The sequence below is a fragment of the Chiloscyllium plagiosum genome, chromosome 12 (genome assembly GCF_004010195.1).
Source record: "Chiloscyllium plagiosum isolate BGI_BamShark_2017 chromosome 12, ASM401019v2, whole genome shotgun sequence".
NCBI lineage: Eukaryota > Metazoa > Chordata > Chondrichthyes > Orectolobiformes > Hemiscylliidae > Chiloscyllium > Chiloscyllium plagiosum.
This window is the reverse complement of record NC_057721.1, coordinates 22,384,111-22,406,260: the sequence shown is the minus strand read 5'-3', so window position 1 is coordinate 22,406,260 and position 22,150 is coordinate 22,384,111. Positions and strand designations below refer to the sequence as shown.

Genomic DNA, 22,150 nt, shown 5'->3' with positions numbered 1-22,150 from the left:
ATTACATTAGATATTTTAATTTTTGCAGTAAAATTAGCAATGCACATACCATACAAAAAAAATCTGAAGTCATTGACTCCGTTGCATATTGACTCGCCTGCCTTCATCAAGCTGCAATGTATTAATTAAAACTTCATGTCTTTTTAATGAACATTTTAAAATGACGAAATATGCTTTAATTGTTGATAAATTACAGTCTTCATCACTTAAAACGGTTGCTTATATCAGCCAAATAATAAATTGTCTGTTTGCATCAACATCAATTTTAAAGTCAAACCTTCTTAAGTGCCCTGTTTATTTTGTGCACATGGGCCAAAGTAGAGAGTTGGAGTTTGCCTTCAACCTAAATGAACCAGATTAAATCAATTGTTTAATTATTTCAACTTGTGATAACTTTAGTTGTGTCTAGATGAATATCGGTTTGAAACATCAGCCATTTTGTATTCAGTTACAAATACATATACTGTGTCATTTCAATATCTTTACTTTTCAGTTCTGAGGAAGGGTCACTTGACCCAAAGCATTAACTCTGATTTATCTCCAAAGGTGCTGCTGAGCTTTTCCAGCAATTTCTGTTTTTGTTTTTTTAAAACTTTTAATATTGCTCAGCCTTCTTTCACAGTGCAGTGTCAATTTTAACTGTCCTCTCTCTGAAAATCTTACAATTGTAATTAAAAATTAATTTTCAACTTTTAAAGCTGCCAGATATATGGGCCATTGCCCTTGTCAGACTGCACTTATTAGATCCGGCATAGTTCGTCTACTAGCCATTCGGTAGACTGCAACTTTCTACAAGCATGTGTGATTTTCTGCAGTTATTCCACATGATGCAAAATCTGGGAAAACAGGTAATATAAATTTATACATCTTTACAAATGCTTTCTAAATGAAGGACTAAATGTAGGATTGTTAGAAAACTAAATAATGTAATCATGTCCTAATTTTTAACAAAAGGTGTGATAAAAACATGAACATCAAATAAAGCATTGTAGCAGAAACAATCTGCTAATACAATGCATGGATAGAAGAATAAGTTAGCCACATACATTTATTCAGATTGCAACTTTACTGTTACAAAGATAGGATTGGGAGCTCTGTTGGAAAACAAATTGTCCTTATCCTAAGCTAAATTATCATAGTATCACAGAAAATAGGAGAGACCATTCAACCCATTCTTTGGAACAGTGATACAGTAAGTTATATTTACTGCCCCTTTCGCATATCCAAGTCAATTTTCCCCTCAACATGTTTATCTAATTCAAAGATAGTAGTGAATCTGTTTAAAACATGTTCTCAGGTATTGCGTTCCAGAACATGCCAACTCCTTGCTAAGTAAAAAGCCCTCATTCATCTCTGGTTCTTTGGCCAAATCACCTCAAATCTGTGGCTTCTGATTTCTGGTGCTTCTCAAATATCAACAGTTTATCCTTATTTACTTGACAAAAACATTCATTATTTTAAATGCCGCTTCTTAAATCTTCACCTTCTTCTGGAAACATCCAACAATTTATAGTACAGAAGCAGTCCATTTTGGCTGCTGTATCTGTGTCAACCAAAAATAGACTTATCCTGCCTAATGGTACTTTCTCATTCTTGGACAATAGCTTTAAACGTCATAGTACATCAAGTACATCTCTGAATAGTTTTCATTAATGCAATAACAGTTTTTATCCCTCACACCCTTTCAGGTAGAGATTTTAAGACCCCCACCAGCCACTGGATAGAAATAATTCTTCTTAATTTCCCTATGATCTCTTTCCCAATCAATATAAATTTGTACTCTGTGGTGAATGACCTCTTTGCTAGGGCAAATTATTTTAGCCTATCCACTCTATCTAGGCCTATCTCAATGTTAGACACCTCTGTTAAATCCCCGGTTGTCTGCTGCCTCCTTTGAACGAAAGGAAAGATTTCCATTGTAGTGATTAGAACGAGGTTGAACAGGTGGATCTCATTGAGTAGAAATTCCCTGATTGGCTCAGATTAGCAGCCCCAAACAGGAAGCTTGGCTGACATATAAACAGGAGTCTCAGAATGTCTCCTCACTATTGGAATCGGCTCTGAATTAGCTGGTCAGAGTCCATGTACTGTGCCTGTGTAATTAAAAGGTTATTGAGTGACAGGATACCAGCCTCTCTTTGGTTATTTCAGATTTGAGGTGATTTGGCCAAAGAACCAGAGATGAATAAGGGCTTTTGGTTATTTCAGCCATCTACCCAAAATTTCCAAAGCTGGTAATGTTTTCTTAACTCTCTCCTGTACTCTCTTTCAATGAGATCACATCCCTCCTGTAAGGCAGTGACCAGAAGTGCAAGCAGTACTGCAGTTCTGTCTTAACCAGTCTTTTATTTGGCTCGAGCAGAGTATATATCAGCTGGTCTAAGATATGCTTCAGCTTTGAAAGAAAAGCATTCATATGCTTTCTTAATTACTTTATCTAGCCATGTTACCCTGAAGGATCTTTGGAGATGAACTCTAAGGTCCCTCTGTTCCTCCACGTCTCAGCATCCTGCTGTTTATCGTATACTCCCTTGGTTTGCCCTCTGCAAATATTATTTCACACTTTCGAGGACTGAATCCCATTTCCAACATTTCTACCCAGTCCTTTAATTGTTTCCTACAGTTGTACAGGTCCATTTCTCATGAATGACACACCCAATTCGGTATCACCTACAAACTTAAGGGCCGAGTACAATGCGCTGAAAAGACCTTCAGACATAAATACATGTATCAGCATTACATTTTGCTCCCTGCCACTGAGGTAGTTGCATTGAAACCTATACGTATTTGTGCTGTGTGGGCTGGCATCCTGTCAAATTAAGTACAGGACATTTCACTGGTAGCTACAATTGACAGATATTCCAAACGTAGATGCATTTGATCCTGCCTAGTAAAAAAGGCAAGATTTGTTGCATTTCCTTGAAGACGTCACTGAGGAACATTTCAAAGAACAGAGTCAGTTTTGCTCAGTTGATTAGAGGCAGTCAAAGTAGAAGGTTGCTACTTTCAGATTGCTGGACAGTCACATAGAGAGGGGTAACAGAAGAAGTTCCACACCGAAACAGTGTTAGTATAGGAGGTACTCAGCAGTTAGGGCTCACAAACCCTAGCAGTCAGTAATTTGAGCAAGGATTTCTAACGTGGGCTTAGAAAAATCCTTGGAGCTGTTTGGAGCAATGGGGCCTTGGAATACAGAGGAACCACGATTGTCCAAATATCAATTGTCTGAATTTCGGATTATCCGAAGAAGATCTCAAGGTACTGATAGAAACATTACATCAAAGAGGTATTTCAACATTTTTGGGGGGGGTGCAGACAGGTGGGGTGGGGGGTCACATACAGTGTGCTGCTGCCTAGCCTCCTGAACAGGAAGTGGTTTTAGCAAGTGCTCGCTATATCAATTCCATTGAACTGATGGGGGGGGGGTGTGGGAGGCTTCAGAAATGCTGCAGGTCCCTTACGCACAAGTGTGTGTCTGCTCAGAAACAAACCCTGAGACAGAGAGAGAGGGAGCAAGGCAGGCAGAGAGAGGAAAAAGCAAACTTCAGAAAACTCCAAGCCCCAGAGGGGAGGCATTGAATCAATTAACCAAATAATCAATTATCCGAACAAAATAGTACCCAACCATCTCGTAAACCCTGGGAATCGTTGATAGTTTAGTACAGCTGAGATTGTGGATGAAGGAAGCCCAAAGACAGTATTTGTTTGGTGCAACTGAAAAATAATGGAATTCAGGGAAAACCCGGCATACTAACCAACTAATTGAAACCAACTGACTGCAAAAATGGTGGAATTGTACCGTGAGTAGATGCAGGAGTATAGTCTCAAGAATTCAAAGGAGCAAAGCTGCAAGAAAAGAGATTCTAATACCAGGTTCTGAGCAGTCACTGAGGCTGGCCATAATGGAGTGGTGTTTGACAGTCTGAAGTTATATTTCAAAAAGTGAACAATTTGAACTCTTTGTAAATTCAAAATGGGATTTGCAGGGATGCCAAGAGTCATTTGGGATCTGTCTTGCCTGTATTTGATATTTAATGTGCTCTCTCAGGTGTGTGATGATAGTTTGTCTGTTAATTCATACTTGTGTTAGTTCTGAATGATGAATATCTCTTAGATATTATGTGATAGCTTACTTTTACTTCTCTAATTTCTGTGAAGTTTGGTTTGATTGTTCAAGACTATGGAACATTATGGTTTTCTATTTGTATGTATCTAGATCTCAAACTTTATCTACTTTAAACAAAACGTTATCAGCCCCTACTAGTCCATAAGCTAGATTTGGCAGTCTTGCTGGGGAATTGTAGCATGACTTTGTAGCTAACTTGTCATTTACAGGGGAACCTTGATTATCCGAATAAGATGGGTGGGCACTATTTCGTTCGGCTAATCGATCATTCGGCTAATTGATTAAATGCCTTTCCTCTGTAGCTCGGAGTTTTTAAAGTCTGCTCCCCGTTCAGGAAACTGCAGAAGCATACAGCGCGCGAGCCCTCACCCCAACTCCGCCTCTGTCCAACACCTCCCCCTGCTCCACGACACCACCTCCCAACCGTCCAACACCTCCCCAGGCCCCTCTCCGGGGCAGCTGGACTGGACACCGACAATAAGACTGTTGCTGCTGCTGCCTTTGAGAGGTAAGTCTCCAAACAGCGCATGTGTCTCACTCACACACACACAACACACACGTTGACAGGTTCCACCTCTGCAGAACTCCAGGGAAAGTGTGGGGAGAGAGAGAGAGAGAGAGAGAGAGCGGGAGGTCAGTCATTTGGAGACGGTGCCTGTTTAATTACTGTAAACAAAAGACGCGGTCACTGTTGGAAACATGTCTTTGATGTAGTGTTTCTATCGGGACCTCGAGGTCTCCTTCAGATAATCCGATTTTCGGATAATTGGTATTTGGATAATTGAGGTTCCTCTGTGATTGTTTTAGCTATTACTTTCCTGACCAGAATGCCATCTGAGTCTTCATTAAAAAGCTTGCTGAAATCCATGCTGACGACGTTAAATCACTCAAAATGTTCCTATTGACATTTTTGTTGCCCATTCAAAAAAATTCAATCAAATTAGTTAGCCACAAACATCCTCTAACAAATACATGTTGAGTGTTGTTAATTAATCTGTACCTTTCTAAATAATGACAAATTTTAGCGATTTTTGAGAAGGTTTGTAGCTCAGGTTAATGATAAGTTAGCTTGCTGAGCTGAAAGATTTGTTTTCAGACGTTTTGTCATCATACCAGGTAACATCATCAGTGAGAGTCTCCGGTAAAGCACTGGTGGTATGTCCCACCTCTCTATTTATAGGTCTTGGTTTCTTGAGGTGGTCTGAAAGCAAGTCTTCCAGCTCAGCGAGCTAACTTACATACTTAATGACTAATTTTGTCCTCCAGTACATTTTCCAATAATTTTTCAGCACCAAGGTGAAACTGACCAGCTTATGCTTATTCAGTTTCAACCCTCTGCCTTTAAACAACAGTATGACATTTGCAACCATAGTCCTCTGACATCAGGTCTGTAGTCAAAGAGATTTGGAAAATGATGGTCAAATCCTCTGTGATTTTTCTCCCTCTCTTAGCTTTGCAGTCTTGGCAGCCTGGGACACATTTTGTCTGTGTCCAATGATTCAGCTACTTTGAAAGATGCTTGTCCCATAAGACATAGAAGCAGAAATTAGGCCATTCAGCCCAGCAAGTCTGCTCCGCCATTCAATCATGGCTGATAAGTTTCTCAACCCCATTATCTTGCTTTCTCCCTGTAACCCTTGATGCCCTTGACAATCAAGAACCTATCTCTGTCTTAAATATACTCAATGACCTGGCCTCCACAGTCTTCTGTGGTAGTGAATCCCATAGATTCACCACTCTCTGGCTGAAGTAGTTCCTCCTTACCTCCCTTCTAAAAGATTTTCCTTTTACTCTAAGGCTGTGCCCCAGATCCCAGTCTCTTCTGCCAATGGAAACATCTTCCCAACATCCACTCTATCCAGGTCATTCAGCATTCTGTAAGTTTCAATTAGATTCTCCCTCATTCTTATAAACTCCATCAAGCATAGTCCCAGAGTGCTCAAATGTTCCTTACATGTTAAGCTTTTCAATTCTGGGACCATTCTCGTGAACCTCCTCTAAACCCGCTACAAGATTGGAGGACATCCTTCCCAAAACTGCGCACAATACTCTAAATGCAGTCTGACCAGAGTGTTATAGATTCTCAGACGTACATCCCTACTTTTAAATTCTGAGTCCCCTTTAATATGTTACCTCACTATGTTTATCCCATGCAATATTTCACATGCTTCCTCCTGAACAACAAGGTCTACTTTTCTCCTCTTCTGTGAAGAAGACACACTCATTTTTAGGGAACAGCTGCCTAGATACTGTGGGCAATTAAGCATGGTCTATCCACGTAAACTGCACAGCTTTGGACTGTGGGAGAAAACTAGAGCACCTGGCGAAACCCACTCAGACATGGGGAAAATGAGGTCTCATTCCTGATGAAGAGAATGCTCAAATCATCAATTGTTCTGCTCCTCGAATGCTGCCTGACTGGCTGTGCTTTTCCAGCACCACATTCTCGACTCTGATCTCCAGTATCTGTAGTCCTCAATTTTGCTCAGTAGTTAGCACTACTGTCTCACAGCATCAGGACCTGGGTTCAATTCCAGCCTCAGGTGACTGTCTGTGTGGAGTTTGCACATTGTCCCCATATCTGTGTGAGTTTCCTCTGGGTGCTCTGGTTTCCTCCCACAGTCCAAAGATGTGCCGGTTAGGTGGATTGGTCATACTAAAATTGGCATAGTGTCAAGGGATGTGCAGGCTTTGTGGATTAGCCATGTAGAATGCAGGGTTATAGGGATAGGGTAGGGGGAGGGGTCTGAGTGAGATGTTCTTTGAAGGGTCAGTAACCATTTGCAGTGACAAAAATGCAGTAACCTGTAGCAGAGCCTATGAGGCCTCAGTTGCTCTATTGCAAAGGCTATCCCAACATCTCCTGCAGCTGGAAGAGCTCAGATTAGAAGACGGCAATTAGGATTGGTATGGGACAGAATTGCAGGCATGAAGGAAATGATCAGTAGAACAAGTAAAGGGATTTCTTCGCCATTAAAGTTTGCATCACGTTGTGTGTGTAGTATTTTTAGTTTGTGGAAGAGTGCTGAGAATCTCATTCACCTCATGATTCACATTTTACATGTTCGTCTGCAAATTTCACTAAAGTCTTGCCCATGAAGCTTCCTTTCCCTGCTTACTCCATTCTTCTGATTTCAAGATTTTTGACAAATTTCATTTTCTTCATACTAGAGGCTGCTTGGTGAGGTGTTGCTCTCTGAAAGGTTCTTGTTAAATTTGTTCACCTCTCAATATCTCTCTTCTGATTCCTAAGCATATGTTTGGTCACTGTTACTAATCTTTCCTCCTTTAATGTCCACATTCTTAAACCTTAAAAAATAAAATCCTGTTGGCGTATTTCAAGTTGCAGGGAGTACTACAAGGCAGGTTGCACTTCACCAGTAACATTAGCGTACCACAGCTCTTGGAACAAAGAACAACAAAGAACAATACAGCGCAGGAACAGACTCTTTGGCCAATTAAGTCTATGCCTACACATTTAGCCCTTCCATACTAAAACTGTCTTCACTTACAGGATTCGTATTCCTCTATTCTCTTCCTATTCATGAATTTGTCCAGATGCATCTTGAATGCTGCTGTTGAGTCTTCTTCCACTACCTCCTCTGGCAGCATGCTCCAGGCACTCAACATTCTCTGTGAAAGCCTTGCCTCACACATCTCTTTTAATCATCCCCCCGCACCTTGAACCTGTGTCCCATAGTAACTGATCCCCTCCACCCTGAGAAAAAGCCTCATACTTCCCACTCTAACCATGCCATTCACTATCATATAAACTTCTATCAGGTCATCCCTCAACCTCCTGTGTTCCAGTGAAAACAGACCCGGTCTATCCAACCTTTTCTCATAACTAAAATCCCTCATACCAGGCAACATCCTGGTAAACTTTTTCTGTACCCTCTTCAAAGCATCCACATCCTTCTGGTAGTGTACTGACCAGAAATGTATGCAATATTCCAAGTGTGGCCTAAGTAAAGTTCTATAAAGCTGCAGCATAACTGGCCTGTTCTTAAACTCAATGTCCCTTCCAATGAAGGAAAGCATGTCATAGGTCTTTAATACCTTGAGAAAATGAGGATTGCAGAGCAGAGGACTGCTGGAGATCAGAGTCGAAAGTGTGGAGCTGGAAAAGCACAACAGGTCAGGCAGCATCCGAGGAGCTTTTCCTGATGAAGGATTTATGCCGGCAATGTCGATTCTCCAGCTCTTCGGATGCTGCCTGACCTGCTGTGCTTTTCCAGCACCATATTCTCGTCTTTACTACCTTTACTACCCTACCGGGGCAGCACAGTGGTTAACACTGCTGCCTCACAGTGTCAGGGTTCCAGGTTCAATTCCAGCCTCCGGCAACTGTCTGTGTGGAGTTTGCACATTCTCTCCGGGTGCTCCGGTTTCCTCCCACAGTCCAAAGATGTGCAGGTTAGGTGAATTGGCCATGCTAAATTGCCCGTAGTTTTAGGTGTAGGGGAATGGGTCTGGGTGGGTTGCTGTTCGGAGGGTCATTGTGGACTTGTTGGGCCGAAGGGTCTGTTTCCACACTGTAGAGAATCTAATCTAAAAACCTTCCTGCGCTGCCACCTTCAGTGATTTGTGGACCTGATCCCACTGCATATCAGTACTCCTAAGGGTTATGCCATTCACTGCAAAATTTTCACCTGTACTTGACCTTCCAAAATGCATCATCTTATATTTGTCCAGATTAAACTCCATCTGCCACTTTTCTGCCCATGCCTCCAACTGATCCATATCTTTCTGTATCCTTTGATAATCCTTCTCACTATCTGCAACTTCAACAAGCTTTGTATTATCACAAACTTCCTAAATTAGGCCAGCCACATTTCCTCCAAATCATTTATGTAGACAGCGAACAGCAGAGGTTCTAGCACTGAATCCAGTGAAACACCACTAATCACACCCCTCCATTCCAAAAAGCATCCTTCCACCGCTACCCTGTGTCTCCTATGATTAAGTCAGTTCTGTATCCGTCTTGCCAGCTCCCCTGCTATCATGTGACTTCATCTTTTGTACTAGTCTGCCATGAGGGGCCTTGCCAAAAGCTTTACTGAAGTCCATGTAGACAACATCGATTGCTTTTCCCTCAATCATCTTTGTCACCTCTTCAAAAAATTCAATCAGGTTTGTGAAGCCCAACCTCCACTCCACAAAACTATGCTGTCTATCACTAATACATCCATTTGCTTCTAAATGCAGAAAGATCTTTCCCTGGAGAATCTTTTCCAGTAACTTCCATACCACTCTTGTGAGGCCCACAGGCCTGTAATTTCCAGGATTATCCCTGTTACCCTTCTTAAACAATGGGACAACAGAGACAAAGCTCAAAGTTTTCAGAGTTATGTTGTGTGTCAACAATAATAAATTTGAAGACTGCATTTTAAAGACTGACTCTGAATAATTAAAATGAAATTTCCATGAAATAAAAGCACATGACAGATAGGCATGACAGTCATGAATAGACTGGAAAGTGTTATCAGAAATGCAACAACAGAAATTCACACCATATACATATCTTTTTATTATACTTATATCACTGTACCCTAAAGGTGCTCAGTTATTATATTTTCAGTGAATTTTCCACAACTGCATCTTACTGCAACTATACAAAGTGCTGATGAGAACACATCTGGACAACTGAGAGTAGTCTTGGTCCTATTAAGGAAGGAAGGACATAATTTCATTGGAGGCAAGTCAGAGAAGGTTCAGATGATCCCTGCATGAAGGGATTGTCTAAAGAGCAAAGGCTAAACAGATTGGGTCTCTACTCAGGTTAAAAACAAGGACTGCACATGCTGAAAACCAGAGTCTAGATTAGAGTGGTGCTGGAAAAGTACAGCAGGTCAGGCAGCATCCGAGAAGTAGGAAAATCGATGTTTCGGGCAAAAGTCCTTCATCAGGAATCTCTATTTTGCCCGAAACGTCGATTTTCCTGCTCTTCGGATGCTGCCTGACCTGCTGTGCTTTTCCAGCACCACTCTGATCTAGACTCTGAGTCTCTACTCAGTGGAGTTTAGAAAAAAAAAAGTGATCTCACTGAAACATACAGGATTCTTAAGGGGTATGACTGGGTAAATGCCGAGAGGATGTTCCCCTCGTGGGAGAGTTTTGGACCAGAGGGCATAGTCTCAGAATAAAGGTGTGCCAATTTATGACTGAGATGAGGACGAAGTCCTTCTCTTAGAGAGCTGAGTGTCTTTGCAACTCTTTGTCATGGGGGTAGAGTTCTTGAGTACATTTAAGGCTGAGATAGATTCTTGATCAATTGGGGAATCAAGAGTTACTGGGAAAATACAGGAAAGTGTCTGGACAGCGCGCAAAACAATACTTTTCACAGCATTTCAGTGCATGTGACAATAATAAATTGAATAAGGAATATTGGATCAGCCATGTTCTTATTGAATGGTAGACCCAGCTGAAGGGGCTGAATCATCTACTCATGTTTCTGTTTCTTATGGTCTTAAAAGCAATGATAAGGAACCATTACAAAGTTTTATGTTGGATACTTATGGGGTTAACAGTTATGTTTACTTAGAAATTACTTGTTACATAATAGAGTACTTACTTTCCCAGCTCGCACTGCAATTCTGGAAGGGAAATTGGTGTTGGCTTCTTTGCAGTGAGGTTTAGTTCATACCAAAATTCCCCAATGCGATCTGAGTGGAAGGTCACACTGCAAATAAGATCAGACAGGAAATTTATTTTTTTCACTCCTCAAAATTAAAACCAATGAAGGTTTTCACCTTTATGACATCATTTGCATCATTTGCTGATAAGGCACAACTTTATTGTCTTCTGGAGATCCAAAGAGATTATAGACATGAATTCCCTGAGGGAAATAAAACAGAAATACCCAGGAATGAACATATTGGCCATACCGGAGCACTGTTCTGAAGTATACAAACAAGTCAAACCAGAATGTGTTATATAAGGTTTTACTTGCTTTTCCTTCTGGGTTACCTGTCTATTTTGACATTTTAAATACTTTTAAACAAGAAAACTAGGAGTACGCTCAATGCACAAGCAATAAAAGTTCTTCTGATGGAAAAGGTTGATATTTAAATGCAGGAAAACATTGAGAGTGCAGTCAGAAGTTCAGGATTTTGTAAGTTGTGCTAAAATGTCACATGCAATGTTATGAAAATATAAATTGCATACAACCAGATCTTAAAAATTAGGGGCAAGATTTGGTGTTCCATGCAGCAAGTGTGGGTAATGGGTGTGCGCGGGGGGAATGGGGGGAACTGACTCCCCCAACAAGAAAGCTTGCAGGATTAAGTTGCCATCAGCCACTTCAGAGCTTCTTGATGAATCAATAGTGAAATAATGCTTCACCAAAAGCTGCCAGGCATTGGCTAAGACAGGATTCTGATATTTGGTGCAACTCATTATTGGTGACCATTTTCACCAAAGCAGAGGAACAGGGAAAGGCTTCAAGAAGTCTGCACTGATCCTGAAGGCCAAAGCTAAAACCTCAAAACTTTGAGAAAATAATTCAAAGTTCTTTAAATCATATGCAGTTGAAACTAATTTAATACCTCCAAATAAACTTATGTAATTATACACTGAAAAAGGAAATTTTTAATCATCTCGGTAAGATCAATATACTTTAAAAGATCACATAAATAAAAGTTATTTTTCAATACTTGACAAAACGCTGCAAAACAAGTCATTCTGTTACGAGTAACCTTGTGGCTTGCAACAAATTCTACAAGCAAGCCTCAACAAATCTGGTCTTGAGACATTCCTTTCTGCCGCTAGCTATCAGGTACTCGGGAATATAGCACACAACAAAGAAAGCCTATCCACTCAACACCATACCTGCCCCACTCTTCAATCCTGCACCCCCTATTTAGTGCAGCAGGCAGGATGCAAGCCTTTTGGTTTTCTTTCATTTTCCTTCAGGATCCCTCCATTGACTGTCTCAGATACTCCTAGACAGATGACCAGATGGTTAAATGAACAAATTCTCCCTTGTTAATCATGAATAAGGTCATGAAAGGTTCAACAACATGTAGCCAGACTTTCCTTTTCATTATGACACCAAGTTAGAACCCTGTAGTACTGTGGAACCTTTTAGCCTTTAATACTAAAACGTGCCTCTTAAAAGAGGATTGATACAGCCAAAAATATCTGTAGATGTAAATTAAATGACATCTAGTAAAAGAGATCATTTGAAGGAATGTACCAACTAATGTGTCAAAGAAGCTCCAAACAAACTGGACTGCAGTCCCTTGTAACTAGAAAGACCACAAGAGGTTGAGGAAACCCTGCTGAACAACAAGCCAATCCCAGTGGGTAATATTTAAAACTACAGAGTGTTTTTGTTTTCCTTTGATGAATACAAAAGGACATGAGTTAAAAGTCCAGTTTCATCTCTATTGGAGTTAATGCTCTTGTGTGTACTTCCCCAGGTTTCAGAATTAGCAGACAGTGTAGGTCACAGTCGAACAAATATGCCCTAGTCATCCTCCTGTTGCAGATAAAGACTCTTAATTACTCTGAGAGCTGAAAACTAGCTTTTAAAAAAAATCAGGAGAAAGGAATTTCAATCAGCCTACACAACTAAGAATCTCAAAAAACAACTGTTCAACCATCAATGTCAATGCTACCAGAAACTCCCGCTACAACAGACAACATTCAACTAGCCACTCTTCATGAACAATTCAGAGATTAATCTATACATCTTTTCTTTTAACTTTTATCCTTTAGATTCACTTCTTATTTCTACCTCCTGGATGTGTACAGCATGATTATTCTCAGTTAGTAATTAATAAACTCATTCTTTATCAACTCAAGAAAGCCTGGTGAAATTGGCTCCTTTTAAAATGTAAGTTCATGCACAAAGAAAAGGATACTAATATATTACTTTGTTGCAAACAATAAGATTATGGGCGAATAACGAAGGGAAGCCAATTCATCCCTCCTCATGTGGGAGCTTAACAGTTTGAAGTATACCTTCTGGATCTGTAACAAATTGGCCCGGAGGTAACAGTGACTAATTCACAAAACTGTTAATTGTCACTATTTGCATGTTTTTTTAGTGATCTACACAAAAACAGCTAAGATACAGTTGTTCTTGCCATCCTCTAATGGTACTGAAAATCAATCAAGTTGCTATTTTTATTTAGGACAAATATTGCCATAGTTCGAAAGCAAATGTTCTTCCTCTCAAATGTTTGCAAAATTAACAGTTCAAAATGTGTTATTGATGTTACTTGTCAAAGGTTTTCACACCTACCATTACCCAAAATGAGATCCTTCTTTAAAATAGGAAAAGAAAACTAATGGAAAATTGTCAATCCCATTGGAGTAAAAACATCAGACAATAGTGACTCAGCAGGACTGAGTCTGTCCCAAGTGCAATTAAAGGCTGTGTAAAACAGCGGTACAGGCACTTCAGCTAATTATATTTAATCAGACGATTCTCAAAAAAAATTGTTTGAAATTATTCATATTCTTATAATTGATATATCAAATTACAAATGTTTGCATTATCCCAAGTACTGTTTATTTAAAACTATATTGTATAACGTTTTAAAAACACTGAAATCAGAACAGATTATGTAATCACACTTCACAAATCTATTTTAATTGGGAAGAGTAATATGTCAAATTACTGTCATTGTGGAATTCATATAGATTTTAGGTAATGCAATGTTCTTGTGATAAAATTCATTCTGTTTGTGTGTGCGCTCCAAACCTGTGGATAGTTAGTCAGCCATAGAATTGTAACATTCAAAGTACAAGATGTTCCAGTATAGGTAGGATTTGATCCTTAAGTACACAAGATTTCTAATTGGTCACTCAAATCAGTTCAAGGGTCAGTCAGTTTCAATCAGTGACTGAGTGAGCCAGAGAAAATGGTTCCATTCATCCAAATCACAGCTGTCACATCAGAGAAGTCTGACGCTCATTTAAGTCCCAACAGCCGTTTGGTTTGCAGTTCTCAAGAGGTCCTCAATGCTGGTTAGAAATGAGAGAGTTACAATTTGAAAAAAGCCCTATGGGCCATTTAGTATAGGAAAGAAGTGGTGCTCAAGAAAGCTCGTGAGTAGTGTTCACTTGGTGCAACTTAGGAGTCTGGAGTTCAAAACCACTGAAAAGATCCAAGATAGAGCTGCATAAACTAATCACAAGTTACAATGAAGGATGTTAGGAGAGTGCAGATCAATGCGAATAAAGTACAACATATCATAAATAACTTCCAAAATTTTGGAAGTCACCAATAAAGAGGTGACAGCACATTCTCAGAGTGCATTCTATGAGCTCAGCCATCTGTGTTGTCTGGTCAGGCATGCCCTTTACAGTTACAGCATACAATTGTTTTCCAGTCTGTCAATTTCACAGAACAAAGGTATGGCAACTCTGCTCTTTCCTTCTTGTCCCCGATGAGTTTAAAGGCTTGGGAAACTGTGAGCCTGTTCTCTTAAGTGTTCAAGTCTGAACTACTTGCCTCTTAGAATAAACAAAAGAGCCACAACTGCAAGGTGGCTTCTTATATACTTCCAAGTGCGCCCTATTAAAATCCAAACATTTGGAATCGTCATTTTTCAAATCAATGACATTTTTGGGGCATTTTACTCCCTCACCCTAGTGTCCATACCTGAATCTGCCTCCCGTTGCCAGATAAAATTCTGTCCATGTGACAAATTCTGGATGCCATCCTTTAAGAAAGAAAAAAGGCTTTGGAGATGTGACAGCAATATTGATATAATTCCAGGTATGATGTACTACAGTTATATATATATATATATATTAGATTAGAGAAACTGGCATTTTCTTTTTAGAGCAGTGAAGAGCGACAAGAGATTGGTGAGAGGTGTTTATAATCATGAAGGATTTAGCTAAAGAGAAATAGTTTTCAATGACTGAAAAATTAAGGCTATGGTTTGAAAGGTAAAGAGTCAGAGGCAACCAGTGTAAAAAAAATTGTTAGACAAGTGGTTAGAATCTGGAATGTGCTATCTGAGAGGGAGTTGGATATAGATTCAGCAGTATTCTTCAAAATGAACTTATGTAAATACCAGGAAAAGAATAAAAACTGCAGAACCATGGGGAAGGAGCTGAGGATTGAGACCAAGAAGGATTGCTCTTTCAAAGATTCGTTGAGGTAAATACTCTCTTTCTGTAAATTGTAAAGAGTACGACTAGTCATTTGAATTCCTCACAGTAAAAGAATGCACAATTTTTAGTGTGCTTTATTATTCACTGAGATTATAATCATTTGGGAATGGGAGTACTTATTTTGTACTGATTTATTCAATCAGGTGATGAACACTTATATTGGGTACAGAGATTGATGAAATTGATATTCAAGGATGGACAAGGAACTGAAGATTTGGCATATTTGAAGAGTGAAGAGAAGGATTTATGACAGATGTGGTAAAGGTACTTTATGTTTAACATATGTGAACACTTCATTGGCAAGTTGAAATCTGTTGTTTCTTGCAGCCGTCACCAAGGAATCCTAGGTTGATTTTCATTGTCAGTCAACACTGAATGAGGCCCAATAATTTGAGAAGATTTGAAACAAAAATATAACCTTCATCTGTCCAGTTTACTTTGTTAAATCTATCACAGTACTCTTTATCCTTATCTTCCCTGTTGCATTTGTTTCTCCTTAAATTGCAAGTGCAACACAGCTCCTTCCATTTTCACCCATACACTCTACACCCACCCGTGTCCTCAGAATTGGCACAAAATTATGCTAATACCTTCTTACAACTGGAGTACATTGCAAATTTTGTTCACACGAGAGAAGTGTTATATTGCATACCTCCCCCTCTTTTCTCACAATTTTCTGCTAAGTCTCAGCATCCCTTCATGGGAAGCTGGATCATAGATATTTAGAAAGTTTTAAACATTACATTCTAATCTAGACCCAATCGCCTTGTAAGATAAGCTCTCAAGTAACAAAGAGGACAGAACTGAAAGGGAAAGTGAAGTGACCATCAGGCCTTCAATCCGATGGAAAATACTGCCATGGAAATAGTTGGCACTGGCAGGATGCATTGTATTGGATAAAGTGAGCCTGGAGATCAAGTGCAGAAAGGTGAATGGCTGTTTCTGTGACATTTTTTGGAGTTGCATTCATGTTTACAGACATCAACTATTGCTTTTCCTTCTCAGGTTCAGCCTCAAGTATGCATCCTGTACATGCGGTAATCAACCAGAAGATGCATTAGCACTTGTGCTTAACTTTGTAAGAACTAGCACATAAACTGATGCCTTAGGACAGTGGAATAAATTTGTTTTTGGTAATTTCTTCATGGTCATGATCATCTCTGACAAGGTCAGCAATTTATTACCTATCCTTGCCATTGAGAGTTGGCAAGTTATCCTCCTGGATGTGTGTGGAATGTATGGCTGAAATACTCCTAGAATGGGATTAGATTAGTTTAGCTTTTTTTTAAGATTAGATTAGTTTACTTACAGTGTGGAAACAGGCCCTTCGGCCCAACAAGTCCACACCGACCCGCCGAAGCGCAACCCACCCAGACCCATTCCCCTACATTTACCCCTTCACCTAACACTACGGGCAATTTAGCATGGCCAATTCACCTAACCTGCACATTTTTGGACTGTGGGAGGAAACCGGAGCACCCGGAGGAAACCCACGCAGACACGGGGAGAATGTGCAAACTTCACACAGTCAGTCGCCTGAGGCAGGAATTGAACCCGGGTCTCTAGCGCTGTGAGGCAGCAGTGCTAACCACTGTGCCACCCGTGATTAGGCAGAGAGTTTCAGCATTTCAATCCACTGACAATGAAAGAATGGTGCTACATTTCCAACTCATGATAATGAGTAATTTATAAAAGCTTACAACACTGGGCAGCCTGTTGAAGAATATATAAGAGTTTGCTTCCAGAAATTGTGGAGTTCTGTTATAAGTATTATAGACATTACGCTTTCTTGGAGTTTCCAGTATAATTAGAAAAATCTCTCATTAATGATCCAACTGACACCAAGCTAACTCTGGTTCAAGCTAGGTCAGGAACTGACCAGCTAGTGATGTCACTTGTGTTACAAATCTCCTATAGTTGCAATCAAAATGGTTATTTAAGGCTGCTGAACTACATTTCCAGGATATTGTCAGAGTCACAAAGGGAAGCATATATTTTCCCTCTCTCTCATTGACAGCACGTACAGTACTCATGTCTATATGCACTCAAATAAGTGGCAAGTGGCTATAAGACCTATTCATCCTCAGGGTAGGCTAAAGACACCTGAAGGAGGCTCCCCTTTTATACAGTCCTACTAACACCCCATCTACAGCTTCCAGAGATTTCCCCTTGTCTGTCTACTACTGTTGTGCCTCTTCCTTCAAGCAGAATGGATCAACTAATTTGAATTCCATGTCCTGCCATTGCAAATGCGTGATAAACTGATGAATAGCACAAGTCACCAGCTCAATATATTTGCAAACCGATGGTTGATTTGTGTTAAAAATATCTCTGTTGGCTGCTCGATAAGAGCTGGATACATAGAGTATGCACAGTATAAAGAATATCATGACCTTAATGTCACTGGCAGTCTTATCCAGTGATGGACATTAGCTTGAGGTGAATCCTAGCAAAGCTGTGTCATTGCTTTCTTAGCAAAGAGAAATTTGTAAAGACTGCTTTGTGATATGACTCGATAGATGTGCCTTGGTCTGTTTGTGCTTGAAATCTACACGTCATAGATCTGCCTCACATCTCTTTTTTCATGGCATTCCTGAGCTTCCAAATAATACAGAAAGATGAAAATGCTTTTCCAGAAGTCACATTTTAACAAAACAAATATGAAAACAAAATGACGAGGCAGAAAAGCTAACTGAGACAGTATTATTTCAAATAAATCACAACAAATTTTTAAAAATGCTTTCTATAGAAAAAAAGAAAATCATGATTTGACTGCTGTCAACCTGCAACTTGCCGTGGACTATTTAAACAGATGGACTCAAAACTAGGTGCAAGCATCAAATGGAATTCAATCCAGGTAATGAATTTTGGAGTGAAAACAGGCAATGGTATACACAATTAATGATGGGATATTGGGAAGCATGGATAAGCAGAACGACCTTGGAGGATGCGCCCCCGCAGATCCATATATATCGGGTGGTCAAGACATTCTTTTATTATCCATGGCATTAACAGTAAGGGCAATGAGATTATGCTGGCAACCCATCAAAACAGTAGTTAGGTCACAGGAGTATGTTGTTTAGTTTTGGCCACTGCTTTAGAAAGGGTGTGATCACACGAGAGGAGGTTCAGAGAAGGCTATCTTTTTATTGCTTCATGGAATGTGGGCATCACAACAAATGTTTGGCTCTCATTTATTGCCCATGTTGGACTGCCCTCGAGATGATGGTGATGAGATGTTTAAGTTAAATAAATAGGAAGGATCTGTTTCTCTTTCTAGGGAGGTCAATAAACAAGGGAAGCAGATTCCAAGTAAACCGTAGGAGTTTAGAAGATGACTTTCACTAAAAGGATGTGAAACTTATCGCCCGAAAGGGTTGATGGAAAGAAATCTTTATAGTAGCAATTTTTGTTTTAACTGGCACCTTATTAATCGGCTCTCTAAATAAACCGTCAAAAATTACACACCCGAAATACTGAAAGTTTACTGTATTATCACGATCTCTGTGATGTCCAAGTAGTCAGTTGAGTTGATGGTTCTTTGCTGGTAAGCTTTATTTAGGGCAAAGCTGCATTATTTTTAAGTGTAAATAAAGTATAACAGTGATGTGTACAGCCCTTGCATTAGGTTTCTATTTTTAGTGTGTGTTTTTGCATTGATTATATGGACCTTTTGATCAACTGGAACATTTGATCAATTAGTCCTGGTTCCCAAGGTGCCAAATAATGGAAAGTTTGCTGTATTTTTAAAAAACGGATATGTGTTTGAAATGTCATAATCTGCAAGGCAAAAGACCAAGAGAGGAGAATGAAATTTGGCTGGAAAATGCTTTATCATCTGGCATGGCAAATGGTCTTTTTCTGTGTCACTAAGTTCTATGAGGAGTAACCAATATCCTGGTTATATTTCAGCATAAAGTAGAAATTTTATCTTACCTTCCACGTCTTTCGCCAACAACATGAGGAGTGTACCTAGCTTTATAAGAAATAACTTCTTTTGGCCCAACTGCCAGGCTAGTGTCTCCAGTAATCCCAGCTCCATTCAGCATCACATCAAGCACCAAGGGTTCTTGAAGAGGATTACTTATAGGGATGATCACATCAATGGCATCCTAGATACAGGATTAACATGGTTTGATAAACTGCTGGCACAGAAGTCATCATATAATTGATAATTTTAGAAAATCAAATTATTTATTTGTTCTAATTCAAAGGCTTAGTAATTCAGATGAAATTGAAATGTTGCAGGCAGAACTCATATTAGTTCTCTAATACAGAGAGCTGTCACGTACCTGAGGTTACAAAATTTTACCTGTTTCTACACCATGAAGAAGCACCCATTATAGGTAATGGATTAGAAAAAAAAAAGAGATTTAAAAACAGTAGTTGATATAATGGTAGTAGTTGATAATTCTGAGGTGGCAAGTGGGAAAACAGGTTCGAATTTAAGTTCAATTGAAACAGAAAATGCTGAATTATAGGTAGCAGGCCAGGCAGCAACTGTGAGGAGAGGAACTAATCTTTCCAGTCTACAACCAATCCACAGAGTTGGGAAGAGTTAGAAAAGTAATAGGTTTCAAGCAATTAAAAGGGGGAAAAGGTGAGGAAAGAGAGAATGGCCACCTATGATTGGATGGTTGGCAGGACAAAATAAATGCAGGAAAAGTACAAAATATAAATACATCAGAACATTCTTAATTAAGGTTTCTGTTTCATTTTGCTCCCCTCCGCCCCCTCCCTCCCAACATTGAAAAAGTAGATGCAGCAATTAGGTAGTCAGATATTTTCTTTATCCACTATACAAGTTTCACCCTTTTTGCAATATTTTTATAATTACAGGCTTATTGAACCAGGCTACAAATGCAGTTGCAGTGATTGGAACAATGGCCAGGTGGATCACATGGAATGAGATCCCTGTTCGACCCAGGTTAACAATTCCAATCAAGGAGTCCTGGTTGACAGATATAAACAGGAATCTCAGAGATTCTCCTCATTCTAGGGACTGGCTCTGAACTGGCTGGTCAGAGTCCATGCACTGTACACGTGTAATAAAGGCTGACTTGGTGACGGGATGTCAGCCTCCATAGTATTATTTCAGCAGTGCTTTTAAAAAATAAGAAAGAAACCTATCAATTACTTGAGTTTAGTTGGAGGGATTCACTTATTATAATCATTTCCCTCATGTTGACTTGGCAAACATTTTAGAAAATTTTACATTTAAATATACAATAATTAAATAAAATGAAACGACATTTCCTCACAATATGTTTGTCTTAAGAACATAGCTCAACAACAGTATTTGCATCTACATGTACAAACTAATGCTATAGTTATAGATGTTTATCAAAATACATGGATTCATACAGTGCAGAAAAGGTCCTTCAGTCCCTCAAGTCTGCATCAACATAACTAAAAGTGTGCTAATCTCAATTTCCTGCACTTGAATGTTATGATATTTGAAGTACTCATCGAAATATTTTTAAAAGGTTGTAAGATTTCCAGCCTCCACTGCCTTCCAAGGCAACGCATTCCAGATTTTCAGCACCTGTTGAGTGAAAAAGTTTTATCCTAAATCCCCACTGAATCTCCTCCCCCTTACCCTGAAACTATGCCCTCTTGTGATTGACCCCTCAAGCAAGGGTTACAACTGCTTTCTATACACCCTATCAATACCCTTCATACTCTTATACACCTCAATCATTTCCCCCCTCAGTCTTCTTTGCTCTAAAGAAAACATAGAACATTACAGCACAGTACAGGCCCTTTAGCCCTTGATGTTGACCGCAATCAGTGAAGATAGGTAACTGCACCTCCTCCACAATAAAACTCAACACTGGAGCCCCGCAAGGATGTGTCCTCAGCCCTCTACTGTATTCCCTGTATACCCAAACAATGTTGCCAAATTCCCAATGAACGCCATCTACAAGTTTGCTGATGACACCACCGTAATGGGATGGATATCTAACAATGACAAGTCAAAATACAGAAGGTAATATGGTGCAATTACAACAACCTCTCTCTAAACATCAGCAAAACTAAAGAACTGATCATTCATTTAAGAAAGAAAGGAGGAGAACACACCCCCATCTACAACAACGGAGCTGAAGTTGAGAGGTTGAAAAGTGTCAAGTTCCTTAGAGTGACACTAACCGACAACCTGTCCTAGACTTACCATGTAGACACAATGGTCAAGGCGACACATACTGTCCGAGTGCAGAACGGCCTGGCATGGCAACTGCTCTGCCCAGGACTGTAAGAAACTGCAAAAGGTGGCATGTACAGCCCAGACCCATCATGGAAGCCAAAGATCCATCCATGGACTCCATGGCTTTCTGCCATGGAAAGGCTGCCAACATCATCAAAGATCCATCACAACCTGGTAATGATCTCCTATTACCTTTTCTGTCAGGCAGATGATACATAGCCTGAACACACACACACCAGCAGGTTCAGGAATAGCTTCTTCCTGGCTGTTATTTAGACTGATGAATGGACTCTTTCGCCTCAAATAATACTGATCTTGCTAATGCTGATCTTGCCCAGTGCATCCCTTGTACAATGTAACCTGTATGCTTCTATCTAAGTCTTTTTGATCTGTACACCCTTGCTCAAATTGTACTGCTTGTAAACAAAGCTTTTTACTGTACCTTGGTACACGTGACAATAAACAAATCAATCAAGTATCCCATATGCTTTCTTAACTATCCTATTTACATTGTGGGCAGCACGGTGGCACAGTGGTTAGCACTGCTGCCTCACAGCGCTAGAGACCCGGGTTCAATTCCCGCCTCAGGCGACTGACTGTGTGGCGTTTGCACGTTCTCCCCGTGTCTGCATGGGTTTCCTCCAGGTGCTCTGGTTTCCTCCCACAGTCCAAAGATGTGCAGG

General features: G+C 39.9%; 1 protein-coding gene across 1 annotated transcript in view; it reads right to left on the bottom strand.

Annotated features, from left to right (window-relative positions):
* Positions 1–22,150, bottom strand: part of LOC122555067 (cilia- and flagella-associated protein 47-like) — a 451,312-nt gene that overhangs the window by 87,463 nt on the left and 341,699 nt on the right. The window contains exons 53-54 of the mRNA XM_043700727.1: positions 19,199–19,374; positions 10,701–10,808 (exon numbers count right to left, since the gene is read on the bottom strand). Of these exons, the coding sequence (XP_043556662.1) occupies positions 10,701–10,808; positions 19,199–19,374 (284 nt within the window). The remainder of the gene's footprint in view (positions 1–10,700; positions 10,809–19,198; positions 19,375–22,150) is intronic.